Source organism: Amblyomma maculatum, chromosome 10 (genome assembly GCF_055883805.1).
Source record: "Amblyomma maculatum isolate TAMU_Amacu chromosome 10, ASM5588380v1, whole genome shotgun sequence".
In the NCBI taxonomy this organism is placed as follows: Eukaryota; Metazoa; Arthropoda; class Arachnida; order Ixodida; family Ixodidae; genus Amblyomma; species Amblyomma maculatum.
In genome coordinates, this window is record NC_139353.1 from 99292731 (window position 1) to 99318089 (window position 25359).

General features: G+C 43.4%; 1 protein-coding gene across 1 annotated transcript in view; it reads right to left on the reverse strand.

Annotated features, from left to right (window-relative positions):
- Positions 1 to 7244: 7244 nt before the first annotated feature.
- LOC146177103 (cytochrome P450 2A13-like) overlaps positions 7245 to 25359 on the reverse strand; it is a 43648-nt gene continuing 25533 nt past the window's right edge. Inside the window, exons 6-9 of the mRNA XM_084581466.1 lie at positions 24773 to 24888; positions 18795 to 19053; positions 15880 to 16070; positions 7245 to 8143 (exon numbers count right to left, since the gene is read on the reverse strand). Of these exons, the coding sequence (XP_084437592.1) occupies positions 7953 to 8143; positions 15880 to 16070; positions 18795 to 19053; positions 24773 to 24888 (757 nt within the window). The 3' untranslated portion in view covers positions 7245 to 7952. The remainder of the gene's footprint in view (positions 8144 to 15879; positions 16071 to 18794; positions 19054 to 24772; positions 24889 to 25359) is intronic.

A 25359-nucleotide genomic window follows, 5' to 3' on the forward strand; every position in this document is an offset into this window, starting at 1 on the left:
AAAACGCGAACGAACACATAACGCGTTAGTTTCCAGGCTAGCTACTAGCACGCGCTTACAACCCCGTAACAGCTCGCGCCAAGAACGACAGGTGTCTCGATTCGGGTACTCAAATTCGTAGTTACAACTACGAATTTGCGTAGCCATGAAAAGTGCGTACGTGAGCAAGCAATGTATCCTTTTCAATTTGTACTTATTAGAGCCCGATTGTCATGCGGCTCTTCACAAGTAGGCAGCGCAGGTATTTTCGTGTGCACTGATGGCACCCTACAATACTGTTCCACATCGCAGAGCATTTACAGCGAAAGAGACAGGCCCTAGTGCAGTATATTGCTTACGGTACTTTTGTTTTCATCTGATCATTCAGCGCACGAATTACTGGCACCCGTTAAAAAAAAAATCAGATCAATCAGTTGTTGCGGAGGCAAGTGTGACACAAAGTAGCTGGGCATGCAAAAGAGGTCCCTGCAGGCTTTTGAATTTCTTGACTCTTTCGTGTGGCACCCGCGCCATAAGAAAGAAACTTATTTGAAACTGACAGTATTGCACGTTCCAAATGCGTGACTCTGTTGTTGATTTTCTCCTTTTCGTTTTTGCAGTAGCAACCTGTTCATGGCCCACTCCACATTCTCAGTGGGCCTGGCTGATGCATTTTGCTTTCTATGCTAGTGAAACAAAAAAACGCATTCCGCTTCTCGTGGCTAACGGACTTTCATTATGATGACTGTACACAAGGTGAGCTATTTGACAATTTTGTCATTGGCTTTGTAAAGGCCTGTCCACGTTCTTTGCATCAACAGATAACACTAAATTGTATTCACAGTTCAAGGTTCATTGCATCATCAGATAGCACTAAATTGTATTCACAGTTCAAAGAACTGCCTCTCTTAATTACCTTCTTTGGCACAGAATTTGACGAAGCTGCGGTGCTGGCTTCAAAATAATTTGCAACTCATGTTAATAGTACACTGTGTTAGTGCATGTTATGCCTATTGCAGTCGGCTAGCGGTAGTACACTTGATGCTAATGATATCATCAGTGCTACAGTTTTCCAGTTACATTTCCGCACGCAGACAACATGCTAGTTATGTTAGGCTATGTTGCAGTTCAACTACTGCGCCTTAAGAAACCATAAATGTGGATTGCTTTATTTTTATGGTGACACCCATTTCGACAATGCCAAGCATTGTAAAATGTGAGAAATGTACTATTTTCTACGATGGTTTCATAAAGCAGCTTGGATATGACCAAAAAGTTGACCTAATTTTGTTGGTATTTTCACTCGTTACACTTGTAAAAACAAGGTGTGGCTTAGTTCTGCATCTCTTGCATATTGACATGCATATGTAGCTATGCGGAGCAGTTATCAAATCTTTGCCGTCGTTCAGAAAACATGCAGTGCTGCACAGAACGAAACGACCGTCACATTCGACGCCCTTTCATTGACTGCCGTAGGGCATTTCTGAAAGTGAGCTCCTGAAAGTGTGATATTTTCAGGTTATGCAAGTGTGGTAATAATTGGTGGCTTTCATAACTTGCAGGTGGGTCTTGCTTATCAGAAGCATTGATATGTGTATACAGATTTGCCAAGATGTTAAGTCCCTATTGCGTCACCCAAAGGAGCACCTCATTAACGGGAAGAAATTTGCGTGATCTTTTGCTGGTTGTTCACTAATTTTTACGAACCAGCCAAGATTTTTCTTCCATATTTCGCTGTCACATGCATGCTTTTCTACAACATGTCTATTGGTCCCTCCGGAGGTAGGCATCCTACAAAATGATCTAAAAAGTGTCTCATACTGCTGGCTTGAAAATCTGAGGACCAGCACCCTTTCAAAGTGGAGGAAAGAGACAAGAAATGTCTAAAGATTCCCTTTTAACTGAAGTCGGAGATGCTTTTTAATGTTTATCTCTCGAAATGGCTCGAAGAAGTTTGGCAAGCTAAGACGTTTGGCAAGCTAATCATTGTCGGAACTTTGTGGCGCATGAGCATAAAGGTGCAGATGTTCTCCTCATTTCCCTCTTTGAAGGGAATCGAGATTTCATGTAACGAATTACCGAGCCCAGTTTCAAGCATTCTGCTCTGGTTCTATCTGGCCAGTGCGCTCTTCTCTTGATTTTCTCATTTGGCGGGTGAGCCCATGATGATGCCTTTCGAGACATGGTACTAATGCGCATATATGCCTAGTTAGGTTTTGTAATCATTGTCAATCTCCCACGCTGTAATATTGGTATTTTATTTTCACTCTTCTGTTGCCAGAAATCTGAGGTTGAAACATTTGTTGTATGTGAGAATGCCATTTCCTTATTGACTACTAGACTGGTTCCCGCTTCCAGCCTTGCTCTTCTTGTGCTTTGCTCTAAACATCCTGCTACCATCTGATGTTGCTTTGGTACTGGAGTTTGCAAAGATGAGGCCATGGTAAATTCAGTCCTCATCTTTTCTAACATATGGTTGAATTCGTATGTTGTGCATTTCTTAGTAATGTATGTTTTTTTCTATTTGAGGCAGACTCCTTTAATTTAATGTCTTGCTAGTCTTTTGTCACTGCTTACTCAGTACATTCAAATGACAGCTACAGCGTTTACGTGCATAGTGGCGTAAGTAACGGATTACAAGGTCAGAAGCACATTCACATCAGTAGCAGAGAGCGGAGTAGCAGTCGTAAATCACTAAGCAGCCATCCATGCATTCCAGGCTACTTGTTCATGATGATGGCCTTTTAGAACACTTTAAATCAGAGCATTAAAATTGTTAAAGATGCAATGTAGAGCCTTTTAACAATGTGAAGAAGCCAAGTGATCTGCATTCGTACGTGTATCTTCGTTTAGCAGCTGTAAAATTGCAAACTCTTGTGGATGAGAGTTTCATTCGTTCTTAAAGTGTATGGGTGGATGGTACCAATTTCTCAGATGTGCAGTGTGGTCCTGACGCACGCTCTTAGGGTCAAAAGATTTGACAAAGGCTGCATATTTAGACAGTTCAGAGATTTTTTCTAAGCTCACAAGAGATAGGAAAAATATGCTATAATGTAAATGTGAAGTCTTTAGGAGTAAGTTAAGGTCGAATTTTGTTTTACTTAGCAAAACAATGAATATTTGATAATGAAGAAAATTTTACAAGATACTGTACCTTGTCATGGACATTTCTTTTCTCGTGGATTAATTCATCTTTATTCTCGAGTGACTTTAGCTGCACATGGCATATTGGTGATATTGCTGCGATTGGTGGCTGATCGCTACTATGCCAGTTGTAATCTTGTAAAGGTACTGTAAATAGATTGAGTCTTCACATAACAATACTGTTGCAAACGATTTGGAAAGCCCTGAAATACTTAATATGCGGATACTTTTAACGTTGAAATATATAAATTACATAGGTGGAGCCAAATAGCGTTCTAGTACATTAATCTAGGCTCAATTGTTTCTTTTTTCTTGGGCCGTTGCTGCAATGAACTCTGAAATAAGCATGGACACTCAAAAAGTTTCACAAAGACGTGTTTTGTCTCCAAACGTGTATGTATGCTTGTCTCAACAAATGCCCTACAAGATACAAATTATCCACATGAGGATCAGAGGGAATCAGAGTGGACGAATGTGCGGCACGCGTTCATGACATTGTAGTAAATCCCATTCACATTACCCCTAAAGACTGTATAAACGTTTTATGACTAAACTAAGAGCTAAATTGCAGGTTTCATGGGATAATGAACTGTAGTGTAGAGGTGTGGATGACTTCCGGCGCTGACAGGCGATGCAGGAGCGGACGTATTTGCGAATATACCCGTACATGCCGCGCCAATAGTAGCGTTGAGAGATCCTTTGAAACGTCTTCACTACACCAGGATGGGCACACTGAGGGTCGGCATGGAAAGAGGTGCAAATTTCATGTCGTAAATGGCGGGGAATGACGAGAAGCCACCGTCGACCATCAGTCATATAATTGCGGCGGTAGAGAAGACCGTCTCGTAGGGCAAAGTGTGGTGCTTGACGGCGCAAAGCCCGAGAAGGCGCAGCAGCGTTAGGAGAAGTGGACACGATCTCGATAAGAGATGCGAGCCACGGGTCTTTTCGCTGCTCCGCAGGCATATCAGCGATGGTTAGAGAGGAGAGGACGGGATCAGCCACCGTAGAGCAAGCAGGTTCGTTGGAGACGGGAGAGACAGTGCGTCGGCGTCCATGTGTTTACGGCCAGAGCGATATATAATGCGGATGTCAAATTCCTGTAGGCGGAGAGCCCATCATGCGAGGCGGCCGGACGGGTCTTTAAGAGAGGACAGCCAACATAACGCGTGGTGGTCCGTGACGACGTCAAACTGGCGACCGTAAAAGTAGGGTCGGAATTTTGTTAATGCCCACACAATTGCCAAACACTCCTTTTCCGTAACTGAGTAGTTGCATTCAGCTTTAGAGAGGATACGACTCGCGTACGCGACGACGTATTCGTGAAAACCGTTTTTCCGTTGTGCCAAGACAGCTCCGAGGCCAACGCCACTCGCATCAGTATGGACCTCGGTGGGTGCTGTCGGGTCGTAGTGGCGAAGTATTGGTGGCGAAGTCAAAAGACGGCGCAATGCGTTGAACGCTTCGTCGCACTCGACCGACCACGCAGTTAAGTCACTGTTTCCTCCGAGTAGTTTCGTCAGGGGTGCAATTATCGAAGCAAAATTCTGCACGAAGCGCCGAAAATAGGAGCATAGACCTATGAAGCTTCGAAGTTGCTTGAGCGAAACCGGCATAGGAAACTCCGCCACTGCGCGCAGCTTGGCCGGATCAGGGTGAACACCTTCCTTAGAGACGATGTGCCCCAAAATAGTCAACTCCCTGGCACCGAAGTGACACTTCTTGAGATTCAGTTGCAGGCCGGCGTCAGTAAGGCAAACCAAAACTTGCCGCAAGCGCTCTTGGTGCGTAGCGAAGTCGGTGGAAAAGACAACAATGTCGTCCAAGTAGCAGAGACAGATGTGCCACTTGAACTTCCGCAGGATGTTATCCATCATCCTCTCGAATGTGGCGGGCGCATTGCACAGACCGAAGGGCATCACATTAAATTCATAGAGGCCATCCGGCGTCACAAATGCGGTCTTCTCTCTGTCACAGGCGGCCATTGGTACTTGCCAGTAACCTGAACGTAAATAAAGAGATGAAAAGTACTCGGCACCTTGGAGGCAATCTAGAGTGTCGTCTATACGCGGAAGGGGGTAATTGTCCTTGTGGGTAATTTTGTTGAGTCGCCGGTAATCAATACAAAAGCGAAACGAGCCATCTTTCGTTTTCACTAGCACCACTGGTGAAGACCAGGGGCTTTGTAATGGACGAATTACAAAACAAACACCAACCTACACTTGGTCAAGCTAATTGTCTAAGAATGCAAGTCATCCAGTCATAAAGAGCGCTTGTTTGAAGTAATCCTATGTCGCCCCCGCATTGCACGTACACATCTCACGCACAACTTCATACTCCTCGGACAAGGAAAACCTACATGTGAGGCAAGCAATGAACAGCTGACAGTAATCTAAGGTTTAATACCATGTTTGACATTAGAGGAAATCAGGAGGAAACATTTTACGGGTTTCTATAGTGAGCACCTCCCCCCCCCCCCTTATTTCATCCAATTCTCTTGCTAGGAAAGAATGGCATTGTCGAAATGTCTTCTGTTTTTAGATGTTTTTAAAGAAGTAAAGGTAATAAACAAGCTCTGACTTATTTTTAAAAGGAACTGCTTTACCCTGAGTTTGGTGCATGATGGTCTTAGGTGCCTATTTGCTATAAAACCCAACACAGCAGCAATAAATACAAATTCTGAATTTTTTAACAAAATGTAAAACTTGGAAGCTGGCACCATTTCCTTCAATTTTCTGTGTTAACTTGAGGTTACCAATTGGTAATTTTCCTCCTCGTGTTCCCTCCTAAGCTCAGTGTACTGTTGACACAGTTTGCACTCAACTCGGACTATTAATGGGTCCCGTCCGGCCCAGTGCTGAGTTTAGGACGTAGGGAAAACATAGAAGGTTAGGGCAAAATATTTATATACACTTGCAGGCAACCAATGAGCGAAAAATTGTATACAATTACACATTACCTTGCTTTCATCACAAACTGGCAGGAACAGTATATATCTGTAGATCTAAACTAGAAGCATTAATAGCAAAATAATGTGTAATTACAAGCTCGCCTGTTTTTTAACAAAATAGTAAAAACATAAAATTTATGTTGTATACAGAGAAGTGATTGAAAGCAAGTTTTGTGAAATCAGAAACTAGCCTGTTTTTTTACCAAATACTAGGAAATTTCAATTTCTGTTGAATTACAGAAAACACACTAACAATATTGTCAAATTTACTCAGAAATTGTAAGCAGAAAACAAATGAGAACCAAAAAGTTGTGTCATTAAATTTGCAATAGAATTTCTGTTTTTTCTTTTCGCAAATGTTCTTTTACAGTGTATAAAAAGCTGGGTATTCTCTTTAATATTTTCAATAGACTAGCTCACAACATTGTACACATGCTTCACAATTGAAGTTGTTTTAAAAGACGTATTGGTGCAAAAGTAACATTTCTCACAGTTGGCACGTCTGCAATTTATGAACAAACCGGCGGACTTAGATGCTTGTGGTGCCTCATCCCTCAACCCTCTTCTCAGGTGGACCACGTGTTTAAGTTGTGATACCGATTTTGGTTATTTACATATATTTGCTTCCAGCTTTTTCGGCAGACTGGGAAAAACAATATGCAGAGCGAGACTGTTCGTCATCGCTGGTTCACAATATATATCGCTCGCCCACTTTTATTCGCCATTTGCTTCACGTTCGGCATCCAGGACCCACATCTGACTTTCGGTGCGGTCAAGTATTGCTTCCATTACTGACTACCAAGCTTCTCGATTTCTAGCAATTTAGGATGTATGCCAGAAAGGGCAATATTACTGCCTTCAGCCATTCAGAATGAAGACTAAGCGGACTAAAATGGTTTATGGTACTGGAAATTTCTGACGGTGGTGTTGATTGTGCGCGTAATTTTACTTAGAATCCGATGTTTTGCACTAAAATATGGCGCTGCCAAAGGAAGCGTCAAAGACAATAAAATGGGCGGCTGCCTAACAGGCAGCACACCGAGAACAACGCTCTACGGCACCGCAGTGCTGGTGTGATGGAAACATACAAGGAAAGTCGAGTCAATGAAAATTGACTAGTACACATTTAAGTCATTATAATAAAAAGGACAAAAAGGAAGGTAGGGTCCGATCGAGTGAGTACGTGCCCTTTCACACAGCTGCTGCCCCCAACTTCGCATTGCTTTCTCCGCCAATGGACATGCTTGGTAGATTTTTCTGTCGCTCACCTTTTCGCGAAGCATTCATCAGCACACAAATGGTCGTGCATCTTAAGATAATGGGAAGATGTAACAGGTATTCTGCTTCATTCCGTAACTATGTGCTTCCTAAAACAGCGCACTGTGCAAATCCATACAGATGCGTCACAGCGCGCCTCTATGTTTTTTTATTTGCGGAAACAATTCACAGAAAGGGCTTGTTGTGGCCTCGCTGTAAGGAGAATTAAACAGATCAGAAATTAGGAGTAAATGACAATCACTGCAAAGTGCCAGAAAATTAATTGAGTATAAGCCAAAGCCATCCCATGAAACGAATGTTTTCTACTTAAGCAGTCTATGTTGGTCACGAAGAATATTTCTTCTTTTCTGAGAACTTTGTTTAATAGCCTTCAAGAACTATGAACATTTTTATTACTTCTTCAGCTCGTAAGCATGTTGGACTTGAATAGTTACAGCATCACGCATGTTTTTCATCAGTAAATAAAACAACTCTTTAAAAAATCACTTTACTCTCATAAAGATAGTACATTGCTAAATATATGAACGCAACAAGCTAAACAAGTACAGCAGTCAATATAGACGCCACTGATACCTGGTCTTGTTCTCATCGAATACACGTATCACGCCTGCTTGATGGCACGTGGTATGAAGCGAAGCTTGACATGATCAATGCGTCCACGGCGGATCACGTGATCTTCGAGGTCCAAGTTTTTCGGCTGGTCAAGGACGACTCTGTATTTCTGTAATAGCAGCGTGGCCATCAGGAATGCCTCCATGTACGAGAACTGTTCGGCCGGGCACATCCGCTTTCCTGGGTGAGTGAAAGACATTGGGGGCATTGTATATAAGAAGAAGGCAAACCAGTCATTTAAAGCTTCACTACCTATGTTATTGCAGAACTATACGCCGAGAACACTTCCAGTAAGCAGCATACTTCTTTCCTCACCAAACTGGCCAGATCCACGCTTAGACTGATGGTCGGTACAGCATTGGAGAAGATCTCTTTACGATGTGACCGTATTCGGCTTTTGGAGTCCATTCATAAATTGTAACAACCTGAATATAGTACTGAGGACGATTAGATTAGTATGCTGAATTGAACTAGATGACATGCCTTTTCCTGGACATAAGAGTGGATCTTTATTATAGCGCAATTTACCGTAACCCTAGAAAAAAACCCCATGAGTCACAATAACCCCATAAAAATTCTCATAGTAAACTCAGAATAAACTCGTATAAATCTCGTATCATCTCATACAGATCTCATTCAACGTATGAGAAACTTATGAGATTGTATGACATTGGTACGAGTTTAATATGAGAAATCTGTATTGTGACTCATTGGACTTTTTAACTAGGGAATCTCTCGCAAAGTCAACTTCAAATTAAGAATCGTTCTTTGTTCTCTTAAAACTACCAAGTTAAGACTGAAAACTAATCTGTGTATGCTCTTATTAAACATGGATCGATTTTTTAGCATTAACTCTCTTTTCGACTAGTCAGACAGTTACTTGCGCAAATATGTTGGTCTCCTAACCTTTCCTATCGCCGCTCGGCTCAATATGCTCGAAAGTCCTTAAGACCTGCCACAAAACTGGCACTCTTAACTATTCAGCAACAAATCAACAGCCGGCTTTTAAGAAACGAGGGTGTAAGAAAACGCGTGGCCAGCACCGAATGAAGACTTGCGCATTTAGGCTGCAGCTTTGAATAAATGAGAAAAGCCCCGGGCGCTCAGTATAAAAGAATTGGGTATGGCCTGCCGCGTCGCCTGATACAGACGTGCTGCTCCTGGACAACATGACCACTGAAGCGGCATTATTGCTCCATGACAGTTATGGCGGAGAGCTGCATAGTTATATAAGTATCGGCTTGATCATCGCTTGCTAATTCCAGTATTTATGAACTTACCTTCACAAAATATGAATGATGATGTCACGTTAAACTTCAGGATTAATAGCGGAATGTAACAGCCCTTGGCCTTCTTCGACACACGTATGCACTAGCGTTTCCGCCGAAAGAAATCGTACTAGAGTACGTGACACTTCTAAGTATGCTTAACTGTGCGGTCGCCTGTTCCGTTACCTATGCGTTAAACACAAGAGGTCATAAAACAGCGATGTTAATAAATATATTTAACTGACCTACAGACGATGTTGAAGACGGATATTAGCGCCGTATGTATTTTCGAATATTTGCGTTTCTAGACGCAGCCCTATGAAGCCTTATAATTCAGCCTGTTCACACTTGATTGCAGCTAAATTTCCTAGTTTGGTTTGGTTTATAGTGTTTAACGTCCCAATGCAACTCACGCTAGTAGAGACGCTATAATGGAATCCGGAAATTTTTACCACCTGGGGTTCTTTAACGTCCACTGACACCGTACAGAAAACGGACGTCTAGCTTTCCGCCTCCTTCGAAAAGTGGCCGTAGCTGCCGGGTTTTGATCCCGCATCCTTGCTCACATTCGTCGAGCGCCATAACCACAGCACCACCACGGCGGGTGGTGAGATTCTTACTTAAAAATATCAGTCGACATCAGATGTTGCAAGAAACAGCACAAGGCAGGTAGCTCTTTTTCAACAGAAACAGAGCGCTAAAACTGGACAGAGAAAGAATACCGAGAAGAGTTTTAGCGCGCTGCAGGCTCCGCCGTCTCCAATATTTCTGCAGCTTGTTTTTTCCGCGTGTTACATTGCATTACAGGTACTATTTGTTAGGGTTTAGGTTGATTTATGGGGTTTAGTTCCAAAGAAACTGAGGCTATGACAGATGCCATATTAGAGGTTTCCGGATAATTTCTACCGTCTGGGGTTCTTTCACGCGCACTGATATAACACTGCATACCAGCGCCTTTATAATAATTGCCTCCGTCGAAACGTTGCCACCGTGGATAGAATTCGATTCTGCGTCCTTGGGCTCAGCAGTCGAGCACCTAAACACTGAACCACTCGGCGGGGTTGAGCTTTTAACGTTCGTATAAACTGCAGACCTAGAGTGCAGACTATTTGTTGGAAAGCACCGCTTGTTTTAATTTGTTTCAGTTTTTCGTTCAATAAATGTCGAGTGCTCTAGGCAAGCCGGCTTACGTCTGCGCAATATTTCAAATTACCAGGCTGATGTTGTTAGCCCGTATATTCAATAGTAGCCTCACTAGCGGCCTCAAAAATAGTTTCGAGAGGTGCTTTAGGCGTCTGCGATCCTCCGTCTCCGAAATGAGCTGTGAACATTCTATGAAATAGAAAAACGCCCTACAAGGCACATAGTGTGCGGCCCCTTCTGATCTCTAATAATTTCGAGAAATTGCGTTAAGAGCGTCATATTTAAGTTTACAGAGGCGCGCTACTTTCATTTTAGACATATCAGGTGATCATGACATATATCCGGACCGTTTCTGGACCCAGCACACTCAGGTAGTGTTCAAATCCTCTCGTTACCAAAAGCCTAAATTCGCAACTTGTGCTTTCTTCGCTCACTTTTGTGTCGAATGTATTACGGCTTGTTTGGAAGCACAATGAGGAGCGCTGACTAAAGCAGAATATTCAGCTATCTGAGATTCTTGTTGTCCTCATCTGTAATGTGCAGTCATTTGTCCATCGACTCCAGCCTGTCTACACTCCAGGCCCCCGGGATCACTCCGGAAGAGTTTAACACGCCTGCGCACGTTCCGCCGACAATCCAGCATTGGAGTTGTTAGAGAAATATACTGACATCCTTCTGGTATGCGAACAGTATTTTAGAGCAAGCTAACATGACCGCTCTTAGCAGTGTAATGTATTTCCTATAACATATTTCAAGGACCTTTGCTCGGCTCGTCGCTGTCACGAGTTTAATCAGGTGCAGATTGACGTCCAAAAACTCTTTACGACACACAGAAAACGGTGAGCCTCATTGAACACAGGGTTACTTAGTATTCTGATATGGTTTTGATACGAACGGGGTTCCTCACCCTTCTGCATTATTTCCTTATACGCCAACTGGTATCTAATAATCGCAAAATATGTTCCGAACCTTGACAAAATTAGAGAAGAATAGTGCACAGTTATGTTACCTACAATACTTTTTAAGAGCCCGGTCTAAACTTTTACTCATTCTCGACTTAGCCAGCCAAATTTATGCTGACGACCGTGAAGCACTAATGTAGCCCGCTTTTGCGGCTCAGATTGTGCGCCCTCCTTCTCCCAAAGTAGCGGCGACTCCACAAAGATCGACGATGGAAAGTGTAGGCCTCTCATTATGACCTCGATCGACTACATCGTCAAGACCCGACAGGCCGCAACAAGGGCATTTATATTGAAAGCCCGTCAACAAGCACATCGCAATGCGTTTTCTGCGGTAGCGGGAAGCGTGGTAGAGGAAGGAGCAGCCGAGCAGGTCGGTGTGTCGGCCATTTTGAGACCGTTTGCTCCTCCACGCCAAACCAATTTTATACTAAAGCGAAAACTCAAGTTGCCCCGTCGAGCCAATGTGATGGGAGCGGTACCTTTGACCCTCAAGTCGAGGAGTAGAGATGTGTCAAACACCTGAGGCGCCACGTGCCCCTCGCCGCAGCAGCGCTCGCTCACCTCGCATCTACGGCAATCACTGGTCTCGTCGCTTGCATATACCTATAGAAGCGTGAGACGCTTGCTTGACTTTCACTGAAAGCTAGATAGCAGCCACGTCCCGAAACCAGTGCTTCGACTGTGTACCGTAGACACCACTCTGCATCGGATGAGACCTAGGATGGATAACATAATTAAATTATAGTGTGGATACTCACTGCCGTGTCGCCATGAAGAGCTGTGGATGAAGTGAATCGGTTGGCCCCGCCTACGCCATCGGGATGGTCACGTAGACAAGGAGTTTACTCTGATAATCCGACATTCTGGGGTCTACGAAAGCAGGGTATCTGAGCAATTCGCCATTTGATTTCGAGTGCAGTTGCCGTTTATGACATGTTGTGCGTGACTTAGAAGCAGAGGTATTGCCAGTTAAAGTGTTTACGTGGCTTCGGGAAAAACCATCTAACAGACAATCAGTGTCATCGCAACGCGTTTTCCAGTATGTACCAATCATCAACAGATGTGCGTGTTGTACAGGAAGGAACTTCAGTTTAAGCCTGAACTCGCAGTTCGGCCTGTGCCGCTGAGGACTGTAGTCAATGATGGACTCGGACGTTGCTAGCACCCAACAGGAACTACTATAGACAAGGTGTTCCAGAGCTAGCGGTTGAACTCCACTTGCTATCTAGCCAAGCCTAAACAGCGAAAAGTTATTTCACCGGCCATCGCATAGTATTTGCTACCGTAAAAACACACCGCGAATAAACGATGCAATTCATATGAATGTCTATATGAGTCTAACCAGGCTTAGAAACACAGCTTAACAAAGCATGACAATGCCTTCGCTTGGATAACCAGGCTTAGCCGAGTTAGGCGACAGCCATATTTTTTTTGCCTTCGCTATTTGACACCTACTCTCAGTACGTTGTTTTAAGCTGCACATTGTGACAAAAGAAGCCTGGAAAGTATTTTGTTACTATGCTAATGCTTCGTCTCAAGAGTCGATGCGATAGCGCCTTTAGCACAGCCTTTTCATTCAGTAAATTTTCGGCATTGAGAAACTGTCTCTTAGTTCGGTAGTGTTCGATATCTTTACTTTCTGGTGAGCACCTACATTTACAATAAACAGCATACTCTTCTACATATCATCGCATATCATAGCATCCTCCAACTTGACCAGCAGGCGAATGCTAAATCACAATAAAACCAGTGTAACAAAAACCTTAACATTGTACAATGACGGCTTGCGATACAGTTTCTATACGTAATCAGTGCGTAGTTTTTCCGACACGTTTATTGAATTCTCAGTTACGGCGTTAGCTACGCCTTTCCGGCCGAAGAGTCAGTTGCGCGATCGCTTAATAAAATTCCTGGAGTTTTGGACGCAGTGCGCACGTCTTAGTCAAAAGTCCTGAAGCTAAATAATTTTAGTGTGAGCCGCAAAACGAAGCCCATTAGAAAGGGAAAACCGTGAAATGCTATGAGATAATTTTTGCAGGCTAATTGAAATTATTTACTATTATTTAAAGGCCCTACGGCGTACATAGATGGCGTGACATCTGTACCTTGCGGCTGAGACGAAAACCTTTTGGCTTCAGGTCGTTTTACCAAGACATACCTGCATGGCGTAGGCCTTTGGATTCAAGGGTACCAGGTATAAGTTTGCACCCCACCCTATTGCTGGCAGCTGGCAGATTCTCCCGGGTGGCGCATATTATGGTCTCTCGGGACCACATTCAAATTACCGCCCGGCTATGTAGTACTGCCAACTATCAGAGGAATGCTCGTAAAACAGATACCATGCTCATAACACCTATGCCGTGTTATCAGCTGAGACTATCATTACCGTGTTTTCTTAGAAATGAAGCTCGGAAAGTTCTCGATTTATACGTGCCCCGGTAGTCGCGTGCGAGCCTCAGAAGCCAGCATTATTGCTTAGTGCACCAGTACTTCGCCCTGCTGCTAGAAACTGCGGAAAGCTACGGATCCTTTTTGGCGCTGAGGAGGGTGAAGAGCAATGCCAAAGATTGAGTGATTGGCGTTGTGAACCGTTTTAGGACACAATTACTGTGCTCATATGGTTTACACCGTATTTGACATCTTTATACAATAGAAGATAGCATGGATTAATATACCACTGATAAGTACCATCTTATATACTGAATTGAAGACTGCGAGGATCACAGGTGAATGGATTGAGCCAACCTTTCGAGAAGTGGAGTTATCTTCGTCTGTGTCCAGACGAAGACAAGTCCACTATTCAAACGTTGGCTCGACTTCCGGACTGACTTCCCTCTACTTTTGTTCACTGCTCTTTCACGTCGTGTAGCGATATTCTTGCTCACTCTGTACACTAAATATGTGTATATATATATATATATATATATATATATATATATATATATATATATATATATATATATATATAGTCACATGGTGTCGCAAACCAGAGAAGACGTTGGATATCAACTTTTACAGCTCTATGTTCGTGTCCCAGCACGTCATAGCCATACCGGATATGACAAAGAAGAAGCACCCGCCTGTTTAAATTAAGAGTTTCAAAATTTATGGAATGTATCACCTTGTCTAGTACAAGAGCAATTCATGTATACGGATTCACTCTGCCGACTAGTCATTCGCCGTCTTAGAGAGACCTCCCTTTGCAGATCTACTAACAAACGCGACAAAGAAAAAAAGTATGGCCGATTTGAAAAAGTAATCAGATACGAAGTAGGTGCGCAGCACCACTTATCCCCGTTATACATTTTATGCATTAACACACACAAACATCGGTGATTTAAACTCTCTCCAATATCATTCCTCAGCTCACGCAAGAGGTGGCCAGCAGTCACAAAGACAAACAGCACCGACGGTTGCGCTTCCAAAACACACAAAACACAAACCTAAGGCCCAAGCATTCCGATCGCTGCCCTTAGTCGGTTGCGCGCGGGCGGCGGTTTCAAAGGGAAGTATGTCCAGGCGTCTTCCCGAGAAGATACTGACAGCAGCTCCCTCAGCCGTGCATTCTCCCCAGCCCGTGCGTCGCCGCTATTTATGGACTCCGCTCCCTTTCCCCTCAAACCGAGACACAGAGTAGTTAGGGCGGACCTCGCAACCACTGCGCTTACGCTGTGCTTTTTAACTGCTCTGGTTTTCCTCTTTTGAGGCACGTTCGAAGCGCGAATTTTCCGAGAATCTGAACGGACGGAACCGGCGTCACCCGCTTCTATGTGTTCCTATAACACTTCCGAAGAGCGGCCGCCTGCGAGACCGTCATAAATAAACTCGCGTCAAGCTGCCACTTGACCTTGGCCGCCCCTTCGGAATCTCCCCCGTGACAGTGGACCTTCGGTGAACTCTTCGTTTCTGGGAGAAGCACACAAACTTAACTGTCGATTTATGGGCCTCCGGCTTTCTGGTTCTGCCTTCGTAACCGTTGTACTTCAGCACGTCGAGCGCGGCGAATCTGCGCCGCGGTGCCAAATGGCCCGGCTTCGTCCATTGCGACGCGAAGCAAGCGCACACACGCTTGTGCAACGATGCTCAGCGACGGCCGCCGCATCCGCAACTGACACGCCCCTCTCTCACCGACTTACTCCATGCGGTCGTACCGCCCCCTCGGTGTTAAGTCGCGTGATGCGGTCGTCGCCATTTTCCCTTTTTCCTCTTGAGGTTCATGGAGAGATGGATGGACAGAGAGCGGCTTCTGCTAGGGCTCTGCGGCCGCTCCACCTCTTCAATGCTGAGCCGCGAGACGCGCGCGTAGCCACCTAACCACAAATTCACAAAGAGAGAGAGTGGGGGGCTTCAGACAGACAGCGGCGAAATCCGTGATCGCGGCTAGTAGTGCTACGCACAAGAAGCCGTAATATTTCCCTAATGGAATGCCATCTTGTGCTCTGTGACCCTAATCTTGCACGCTTTATCTCCAAAACATTGTCTCTCTTTATAAAGCGCTTATTTTATTGGCCAAGAGCGTGGAATTCGCTCCTTTGGAACTCACCCACTGAGAATGCAACAAGATGGTCTGGTCTCCTAGACACGAGTGATCCGTCCTTGTTCAGGTACCTGGTAGGATCGAAGCGCTGCGGGTTTTTCCAGTACGTCGGATCATTGTTGACGGCATAAAGATTTAAAAGAACCACAGTGTCTTTCGGGATGAAGAAGTTGTCCACAACAGTATCGTCGAAATTCCTGTTCGAATTGGAAGAAAATAAAACAAAGCTTTCACGAAAAATAACATAAATTAGGTTTTCTTTTGTGACGAAATATGAAAAAGAGCAATTTTTATGAAGCAGCATTGAACAATAGTTGAGGGGGAAGCCTCAATTAGCAAGTCGAGGCAAAGTTTTGAGAAGTGGACTTTTCAGAGGGGTAATTTGGTAATTATAAAACTAGTATGTGGCTGTCTTCATGACGTCAAGTATGCCTAATACTGTGAATTCAGTTGAGAGAAGAAATTGGACCAAAAATGCACCTCTTCCTCTGCATACATGCCAGACAGCCTGCAGTCTAATCGCCAATAGTTTTCTTTTCGGTGAGAGTGGCTTTTCATTCCCTGTCTGTCCTTTGTTGAATCCTCGAGGTATTTGTGCGGATGCTACATTATTTACGAAAGCTCTATATTCCTTAACGTATTGGGTCTTGGATTATTTCACAGCGGTAAACAATATAAGCTACGTTTACAGGGACGCAGCTTAAGTCGAATAAAGTCTCCCTTGAGAAAGGAAGTGGCGAAGACGGCGAGGAAGAGATGAGAAGACTAGACACATCACGGATTGTCAATACTGTCGAATAATGAACTCGACATACATTCTGTCGAGATGATGCAAATCGGGCTATAATTTTCATGTTGAATATTTCTGCGAGAAATAATCTGATGCACTGCTTTTGCTTCCGGATTGGTGACGTTTTTTTCTATTTGGCAATGTCCTGCGCAGAGCTATTCTCAGTAATTGCAGGTGTTGTACTTAGTACATTTCGGATGAGTGCTTTGTTACTCTATTTTTTTTTTTAGATTTTAGAGAAGACAAAAATGTAATGTAGGCAGATGTGAAACATCATTTGATTAATGGTGACCGTGATTGCACCAATCGCCAATAGGAGGATATCGTCTAAGTTTTTGAATTCTGATTTCATTTCCTGGTCGAGAAAACTGAACTGACATAGCTAGGTATTGATTTCTCGCTTTAGCGAAAAAACAGGAAGCACGAAGAAATATGGCCTTTCTGAGACCAAAACTAGTATTTTATTATGATGCACTTGCTTCAGCATGCATTATTCAGATTGTCCTCTAACTGTACAAATTATTTTTCAATCCATCTTAAAATCAAAATGCTTCCACAGGTAATGCTGAATGTTGTGTTGTGTGTTTATAATCGTTATGTAAACGCTTTCGCCTCATGGAATTTCCGTTTACAATCGCTGGTTCAGCTTGAGGCTGGAAATGTGTTTTTACTTGCGTGAAAGAGTGATTTGGGTGGTTAATTATTAAGCAGTGTCGAAACATACCCTGTAGAATGTGCGCGAAAAAACTACCAGGCTTTCAACTGCACCACGGGAGGAAGAAGGAGGCCCCCCCCCCTCCTTCTGGTGAGGGGCTATTCCTACTAAAGGTTTGCGAATACGTTGTTTGTTTTCTCATGTTTTGGGGCATTTTCGGAACAAAACTAAATTGAGGATAGAGAAACAGGGCAAGAAGGGAACATAAACTAGTTAATAAAGGAAATTCCTCACTGGGAAATCCATGACCGACTTATATTCAGCCGCAAATCTCAGTTTTGATGTGAGGAGGTCTTTCTCATGGAAACCAAAATGAGAAAATAACCTCTCAGGTCTCAGAGTTTTCGCACAACCCGCAAGGAAAGATAGCAGGGAGGAAAAGTGCAGTGATCTAGAAATTATCCTTTGTGATTTTTACATCATTTGGCTACATTTTTCTCCTCGTAAAATTTTAGCTGAGTTTGAAAATTTCACATTTTTGCGTTCGATGTCATCCTACCTGAAACACTCATGCAAATTTTCAAATAAAAAACAAATGACCTCCACCAATCTACAATATTGTTTCGAAAACCTTGCTTATAAGGCGACGGGAGCAAACCATCTACCTTATCTCTATTAGCATAATTAAGGCACTATACATTAGAATATTTACGAATCATGTATAATAAATTTTCTCGCTACTCCTTTTCATGTGGTCCGGTACAAAAGCTCCAGTTTCACTTGAGCGTTGGCTTTGTAGTATATGTCACTAATTAATTTTCTTATATTTGTTGATGCGTGCTGAAGCTGATGTTTGGAAACATTTGATGATTTGCTTTCGAAGTTGCATTTAATCCTTGAGGCTGGAATACCCAACTGAAAGTGCAGTCACACTACATTTTATTAGAGCTTTCCTTTGGTTACAAGGTACTTAGAAAATGCGACCTAACTTTATCTGTGTTTATGGACAAAAGATTGTAGGAAAGATGCAACGTGGGCATAATGTGATCAGGTAAGCGACGGCCATAGCTAGCGCAAATTTTCCATTGCGTAGGAAATGCATGTCTTGACTCCCAAACGCTTAGCAAAAACCTGCGCATTCCAACGACTAAATGTCATATTTTGCTGAGTTTATTTGCCGTGATATATATTGCTTTTAACTTGCGCATCAACATCCGCAGGTTGGAACCCCTCTAGGTGGAATGTGATTGAAAGTAATACGAAGAACTTTCTGTGCTTCACATTGTAAGGGCGAGTAAAATATTTACAAGACGAAAGTACCCACGACTCTCCGCTACGGCATCTCTAACCTTCTCGCGAAGCGCATAGGTAACCCTGTCGTACCTTAATATTTCCCGCCTCACTTGGTTCGCGGCTTGTATTCAAATTGATGGTACACCATGTGAGCTAAGGTGACAACAGTGTACCCGAACTCACGCTTTGGGCATTCCAAACGGTGATCGCATACGCCATCTCTCAATTTCCCACACACAGGCCATGGTGAAGGGCATCTTCTTTCGGTCCTCCCAGGAAGGCGCCCTGAGAGAGCCTATAACTTCGTCGATCTCTCGATGCACTCGACTCTGTATATCATTCTCACGTGCAGCGAAGTTAACCAGCAGCAAGTGTCCAGCACTGGTCGGCCCGAAAACGCCTCCCGAAATGAAAGAGTTGATGTTGCCCACGAGGTACCTGTCTGCGAGTGTGACGAAGAACAAACATCAGGATTTTTCGCAGCTAATTCGATAATTGTGCGGCCTGTACATCAAGCTAAGGTGTCATCATTAGTTAAAGTACATTGCTTATTGTCGCAATAAAATCTTCAGCTCCTAGTGTATTGAAACAAACAAAATAAATTTTCTGCGAAATAAAGGTTGCTCCCCAGGGCGATTTTTCACCCTTTAGAAAACACGAATATTTCTTTTTCAAATTTCCTCCCCGCCGATACTGACAATATAAATTGCGACTTCATTGAAAATAAATAAATTATTATTGTGCTGTAAATTTTGTGCCGAGATGCCAAACAGCTTATGCAAAAAGCATAAAACAAATTTTAAAATTTATTCTACACTTTTCCCCTTTCAGCTCGGAGGCAGAGATAATTTTTTTGTTTAATTTACATATTCGCGGGCATAAACAATACCTTAAAATGGCGTAGAATACTCTACCCAAGGAGGTAATCGTGGAAAAAGATTATAGTTCTCTTGCTCTGCGCACTACGTCAAAAAACCAGGCAGGTTGCAGAATTGTTTCTCAATCTTCAATCTGTTGCGAAAATATTCGAAGCTCAGTGCATTTGCTGACATGATACGGCTTCCTTATTATTCGTGTTAAGGCCAAAATTAAAATTTATTTCAGGTCTACTCGTTTCCTATTTGTCTTTGCAGCTAAAACTCTCCTTTCGACCTTTTTTCATTCTCTCTTGAAGAACTTATTTTTCTCTTTTTACAGTTCTCTGGTTATGTTGAAATGTTGCTTGCCCGACTATTTTTTCTTAGTTTTGTATAAAGATTACTATGACTAGTTACGTACTTCCCTTACCTAGCACCATAACATCAGCTGTTATCCTGTTTTTGTTCTACCATGATTTTCTTCCACATCCCCCCTATGTGATGCCCTATTGGGGTTTTGGGTATTTCAAATAAATACTAAGCAGGCGTTTGGCGTACCAGCGTCATGCCTATTGTCTTTTCTCCTAATATTTTAGCTCTCCGCAGGCCAACCAATTTACTGCTTGATGCTGCAGTATTTTCGCAAGAGAGAGAGTGAAATCTTTATTGTCGGTAGTAGTCTTACTGGGTCTTAGTGGAAGAGCCAAGTGGCCGTTAGCTGGTGGCTTGCGGAGACTTCTTCGGCGCTGTTTACGGCGCCCAATTGCATATCGGGGCTCGCGTTACGCAGCACTTCCTCCCAGGATTCAAGTGAGGGAGCTTCTACGAGAGCCTTGGGAGGCGGGTCCTCTGAGAAATTCCACAGGATATGATTAAGGTTGGCTTTTTCTCCACACTTAGTGCATGATGAGCTTATGCTGTGCAGAAATATGTGTGAGTAAACCGCAGGGTTGGGGAAGAAGTTCGTTTGCAGTTTCCTCCAAACAATTTCTTATTGTCTTGTTAGTGATTTGTGTGGTGGTGGGTTCACTCTCCGAGATAGTTTCAACTGTTGTGTAAGTTCGCTGTATGTGAGCAATCCTTCCATTTCAAGTTCCTCGGCATTAGGTTTCACCGCTCGGCAGACAAAACCTCGAGCGTGTTGATGAGCAGCCTGACTGCCTCGGTTCCCTGAGTGGGCAGGTGTACATACGAGTTCTATCTCTCTGTCGAGTCTGATATCCGCGAGGATGTTTCTTGCAGTATTTGATATTCTCCCACGCGAGAAGTTAAGTATGGCAGTTTTTTGAATCGGTGACAATTTTGTGCGCATCTGTTGTAGCGATGGCTAAAGCGATTGCGGCTTCTTCCTCCTGGTCCGAGTAGCGGATTTTGGACCGAAGCGGCTGATACGCATTTACTGACGTTACTGTACTACAGATGGCAAAGGCACCTTCAACCATATTGTAGTCTGAGGCGTCGATATACATACCCCATCGTGATTTCGGTACTTTCTGTCTAGGGCCCTAGCTCTAGCTTTCTTCCTGCATTCATGGAAGGAGGGATGCATGTTTTTGGGCAAAGCTTGGGAGATAGTTTTGTCGCGCACTCCTCTTGGTAGTGGTCCTGGGTGGTTGGCTAGTGGTTCAACATTTTTTCTCATGCGGTTGAGAATTTGTCTGCCTGCTTTAGAGTTCGTTAGTTTTTGTGGCTGTGCTGTCTTATGTGCTGTGATCAGCTCCTCTACAGTGTTGTGTATCCCAAGAGAGAAATATTTCGGTTGAAATGTTTCTGGGTAGACCTAGCCCAGCCTTGTAGGTGCTTCTAATGAGTCTGTCTAATTTCTCCTTGTCTGGATCGAAGGCTGGATCGAACATTGAAATTTCGTGTTCCGCGTGATATTCGGCACCATCAGGCATGCTTTCTACTGCGAGCTCCCTGGGAATGAAAAGGCTGATGTTGGCTCGAAAAGCGCACTCATCAATGGCCTCCAATCAGCTGGGCCTTTCTCAAGAGTGGATACGACGTGCCTTCTTACCAGTTGTATGAAGAATGCTACAGCAGCTTACTGGGCCCAGCCAGACGCCCGACACCGTTGTCCAAGAAGGCTAGATCAAACATTGAAATTTTATGTTCCGCGTGATATTCCGCATCATCAGGCACGCTTTCTACATAGACTTCGTTTAAGTCGGCCTTTCACGCGCAAGTACTTACATTTAATTGGACAGGTGGACTCGACGGAATGTTCAACTTGTGGTATTCCAGAGACTTTGGACCATATATTATTGGTGTGCATAGCGTATGCGTGCGAAAGAAGTGTGCTAGCCGCTTCCTTGAAGCGTTGACAAGAGGCCTCGGTCGGAGGAACTGCTGCTGAGTGCTTGGCAGGACAAGGGGAAGGGCGTCCAGGCAGTGCGTGCTCTTTGCCTTTTTTGTGCCCCAGCGGACTTGATTTGCGCTTGTAAAGCAAGCAACTGTGCCTGCGTATGTATTTATTATGCCTTCTCCCACATCGTCATCCATCATGATATTATTTCTTCTCTCCTTCCCCTTCCCCAGTGCAGAGTAGTAGGCCAGATTTGAATTATTCCGGCCAACCTATATGCCTTTTCCTATCTATCTATCTATCTATCTATCTATCTATCTATCTATCTATCTATCTATCTATCTATCTATCTATCTATCTATCTATCTATCTATCTATCTATCTATCTATCTATCTATCTATCTATCTATCTATCTATCTATCTATCTATCTATCTATCTATCTATCTATCTATCTATCTATCTATCTATCTATCTATCTATCTATCTATCTATCTATCTATCTATCTATCTATCTATCTATCTATCTATCTATCTATCTATCTATCTATCTATCTATCTATCTATCTATCTATCTATCCATCCATCCATCCATCCATCCATCCATCCATCCATCCATCCATCCATCCATCCATCTATCTATCTATCTATCTATCTATCTATCTATCTATCTATCTATCTATCTATCTATCTATCTATCTATCTATCTATCTATCTATCTATCTATCTATCTATCTATCTATCTATCTATCTATCTATCTATCTATCTATCTATCTATCTATCTATCTATCTATCTGTCTGTCTGTCTGTCTGTCTGTCTGTCTGTCTGTCTGTCTGTCTGTCTGTCTGTCTGTCTGTCTGTCTGTCTGTCTGTCTGTGTTGGGAATTCTTGTTCTGTACTCATTTGCACGGTGACCTGCTAGCTTTCACCACAGACCAAATATCGGCTTTCTCTCAGCTTGGTCAACTCGGCCACGAGCTTCGCCTTATCCATGTAATTTCAGACTGTTTCCAAATACGTGCAGCGCCCAACGCGCATTGTGCATCACTCGTTCACACAAATTAGCTTTGAGATCAAGTTATGTAATTTGTTTCGCCAGTGCGTATCGCAATGTTACTGTATTTTTTCCACCCCTCTGGAACAAGGGGGGCAGCACGTCACAACCATCACCAGCACATCCCCGAAAGCTAGCTTAAAACGCAGAGCTGTCCTGGACATTGAACATCAAGGAAACTTCTCAACAGTTCACTAGACGTGCTAACAGCGGTCTTCACGCTGCCCAGTGGAATATGTGTGAAGGGCGCCACCATCAACGTTTATTGTTTTGAGTACTTACTCCCGATGTTTTGCCGCTGGGCCCCAAAAACGGGGATTTGGGCCCCGTTTAGGCTATTTTGGCTCTGCAGCAACACCTCGATCCCGAGGAGTTTTATTTCAGCAATTTGTCTTTTACAACGACAGTAAGAAACTATAAATCCTGATACAAATGCGAAGCTTTATTAACGCAATAGGGTTAAATGTCGCGATCGTCAAGAATATGTCATCGGCACCGCTAGAAAATGCTGACTGCTCTAAATGTAAATGTGTAGGTAGATCGATGGAACAGAACCTTTGCTCTTGGGTCACGAGTTAAACACGCTATCCATACGCCACCAAGACACATACATTCGACTACATTAAAAAGTGCATATGATGGGGGCATGCATGTGGATGCCAGAAGAAGGATGTGCCAGAGGGCCTGTAATGAACCATATGGAGGCTAACGCTATTGCGTCATGCGTTTAAAGCTGAATTGGACTGTCGCCAAGCTTTTTTTTAAAACAGCGAACCGCTTTGCAGACATTTGGGCCTCGACATAAGTGAAAACTGATTAACATGCTCCTGGTAGATGCTAATTGACACGTGACGTAGGCGAGAACACCTTCGTCAGGGGTTCTTTACGTCGCCTGACTACACTGCATGGCAGAGTAGGAAGGCGCTGCCAAATTGCTTAGCTACTGGGAGATTGGAGGGTGACCTAAACCCTAACACAGATTTCTTGTTCTCATACATGCTATCCGTAAAGCGAGCAGAAGATTTGTCGAGAACACTTAAATACGCGCTTTATATCTACACTCATTCTGGTTCCACATAAGCGTTAAGCAAGTTTCATTCATATGTGGACCCAGATTCAGTGTATGATGCGTGCTCTGGCACTTTATGTGGTAGCTTAGCTTTGGATGCGTAGAGTATATGGCGGATACCTGAAGCGTAAATTAAGGTATTATTGAATACATGGATGGCAAAGTGTTTTTGCGCCAGCGAGGAATTGAGTGGGGAGGCACGGGTGAGACCTGCTAAAACTGAGACGCCACACTCCCGAACGCACTATCGTATGCTACTATGTTATTCAAAGACCACTTGATATGCATTCTAAAGCCGTTGTTAACCAAACTATACGAACGTGCCTGCGCAGGCCAAGGACAGCAAGCCTAACTGAGAATGTATGATTTTCATTACCCTCCCATCTTTATTCAGAATTCCGATTTTGAAGCTGTTACCAAATCAGTCATATCACGTATTCTTTGAAATCGCCCACCTCTACGACCAGTCAGTGCCCGGCATTATAAACTGCCAGTTACTGCCTTCCGGAGTCATGCTGGTCGCTTTCCGCTAACAACGCCAACGCCCCCTACCAAGACGCCGAGTTTTCTGAAGGGCATGTTCAGCACTGATGTTAAATAGTTTTACTACATGGCAAGTAATATAGGCCAAAAATACTATCCTGGCACAACTAAAATTATTGAAAACGTAAGGCAGAACAGGTGGCTACCTTTTTCATGTTATGTCATAGCATGAATATTAACTCCGGATTACCTATACAGTCAACCAATTACCGAAATAGTCTCTTCTGGGATTTAACCTATAAGTTAGCAATATAGCAGCAAAGTATAGCCCCTGCATTCTCGCAGTTCTTATATCGCTTGTTTATTAGTAATACGCAATTTTGATGACTTACATTGGTATTTAGGTTCAGGATCCATTTTGCATTCTTCAACCTTCTTCAAGTAGTTCCGAATGAAGTCTCGGTCTGCTGCTGCGTCGGGGGTCTTCACGTAGTTCTTAATCTGTTTCCTTTGGAGACAGAAATGTTGTTTTCAACGAGGTCTTTAAGAATGAAACACAAAACTGCACTCACCGCTGGGTGATTTCCCCATACCTAAATAAGCGAACTCGAGCGCTTTGTATTATAAAAGGTGGATGTTGCGCCCTGCGATGAACTGGCTTGGGTAGGGTAACCTGGCGGATTCAACAATCCAAAAAAATGTTTCCGCGCTTCTCAAGCCACATTCAGGCACACCAAACAATGTTACACTTTTATCGCCAAGTGTATAGAAGAACCAAATTAATTCCTTTCTTTGCAGCGTAACTATTAAGTCATATCGCATAAGCAACGGTATTCTGAACGCCCTCTTGTCTTTTTATCCTAGAAGGGCATGCTATTTTAAAAACAGCCCTGTGTTTATATATAGGCGCAGCGAACAGATCAACGAACGCCTTATACAACATCAAGTTAGTATTATTATGCTCCTTCAAAAATAAATT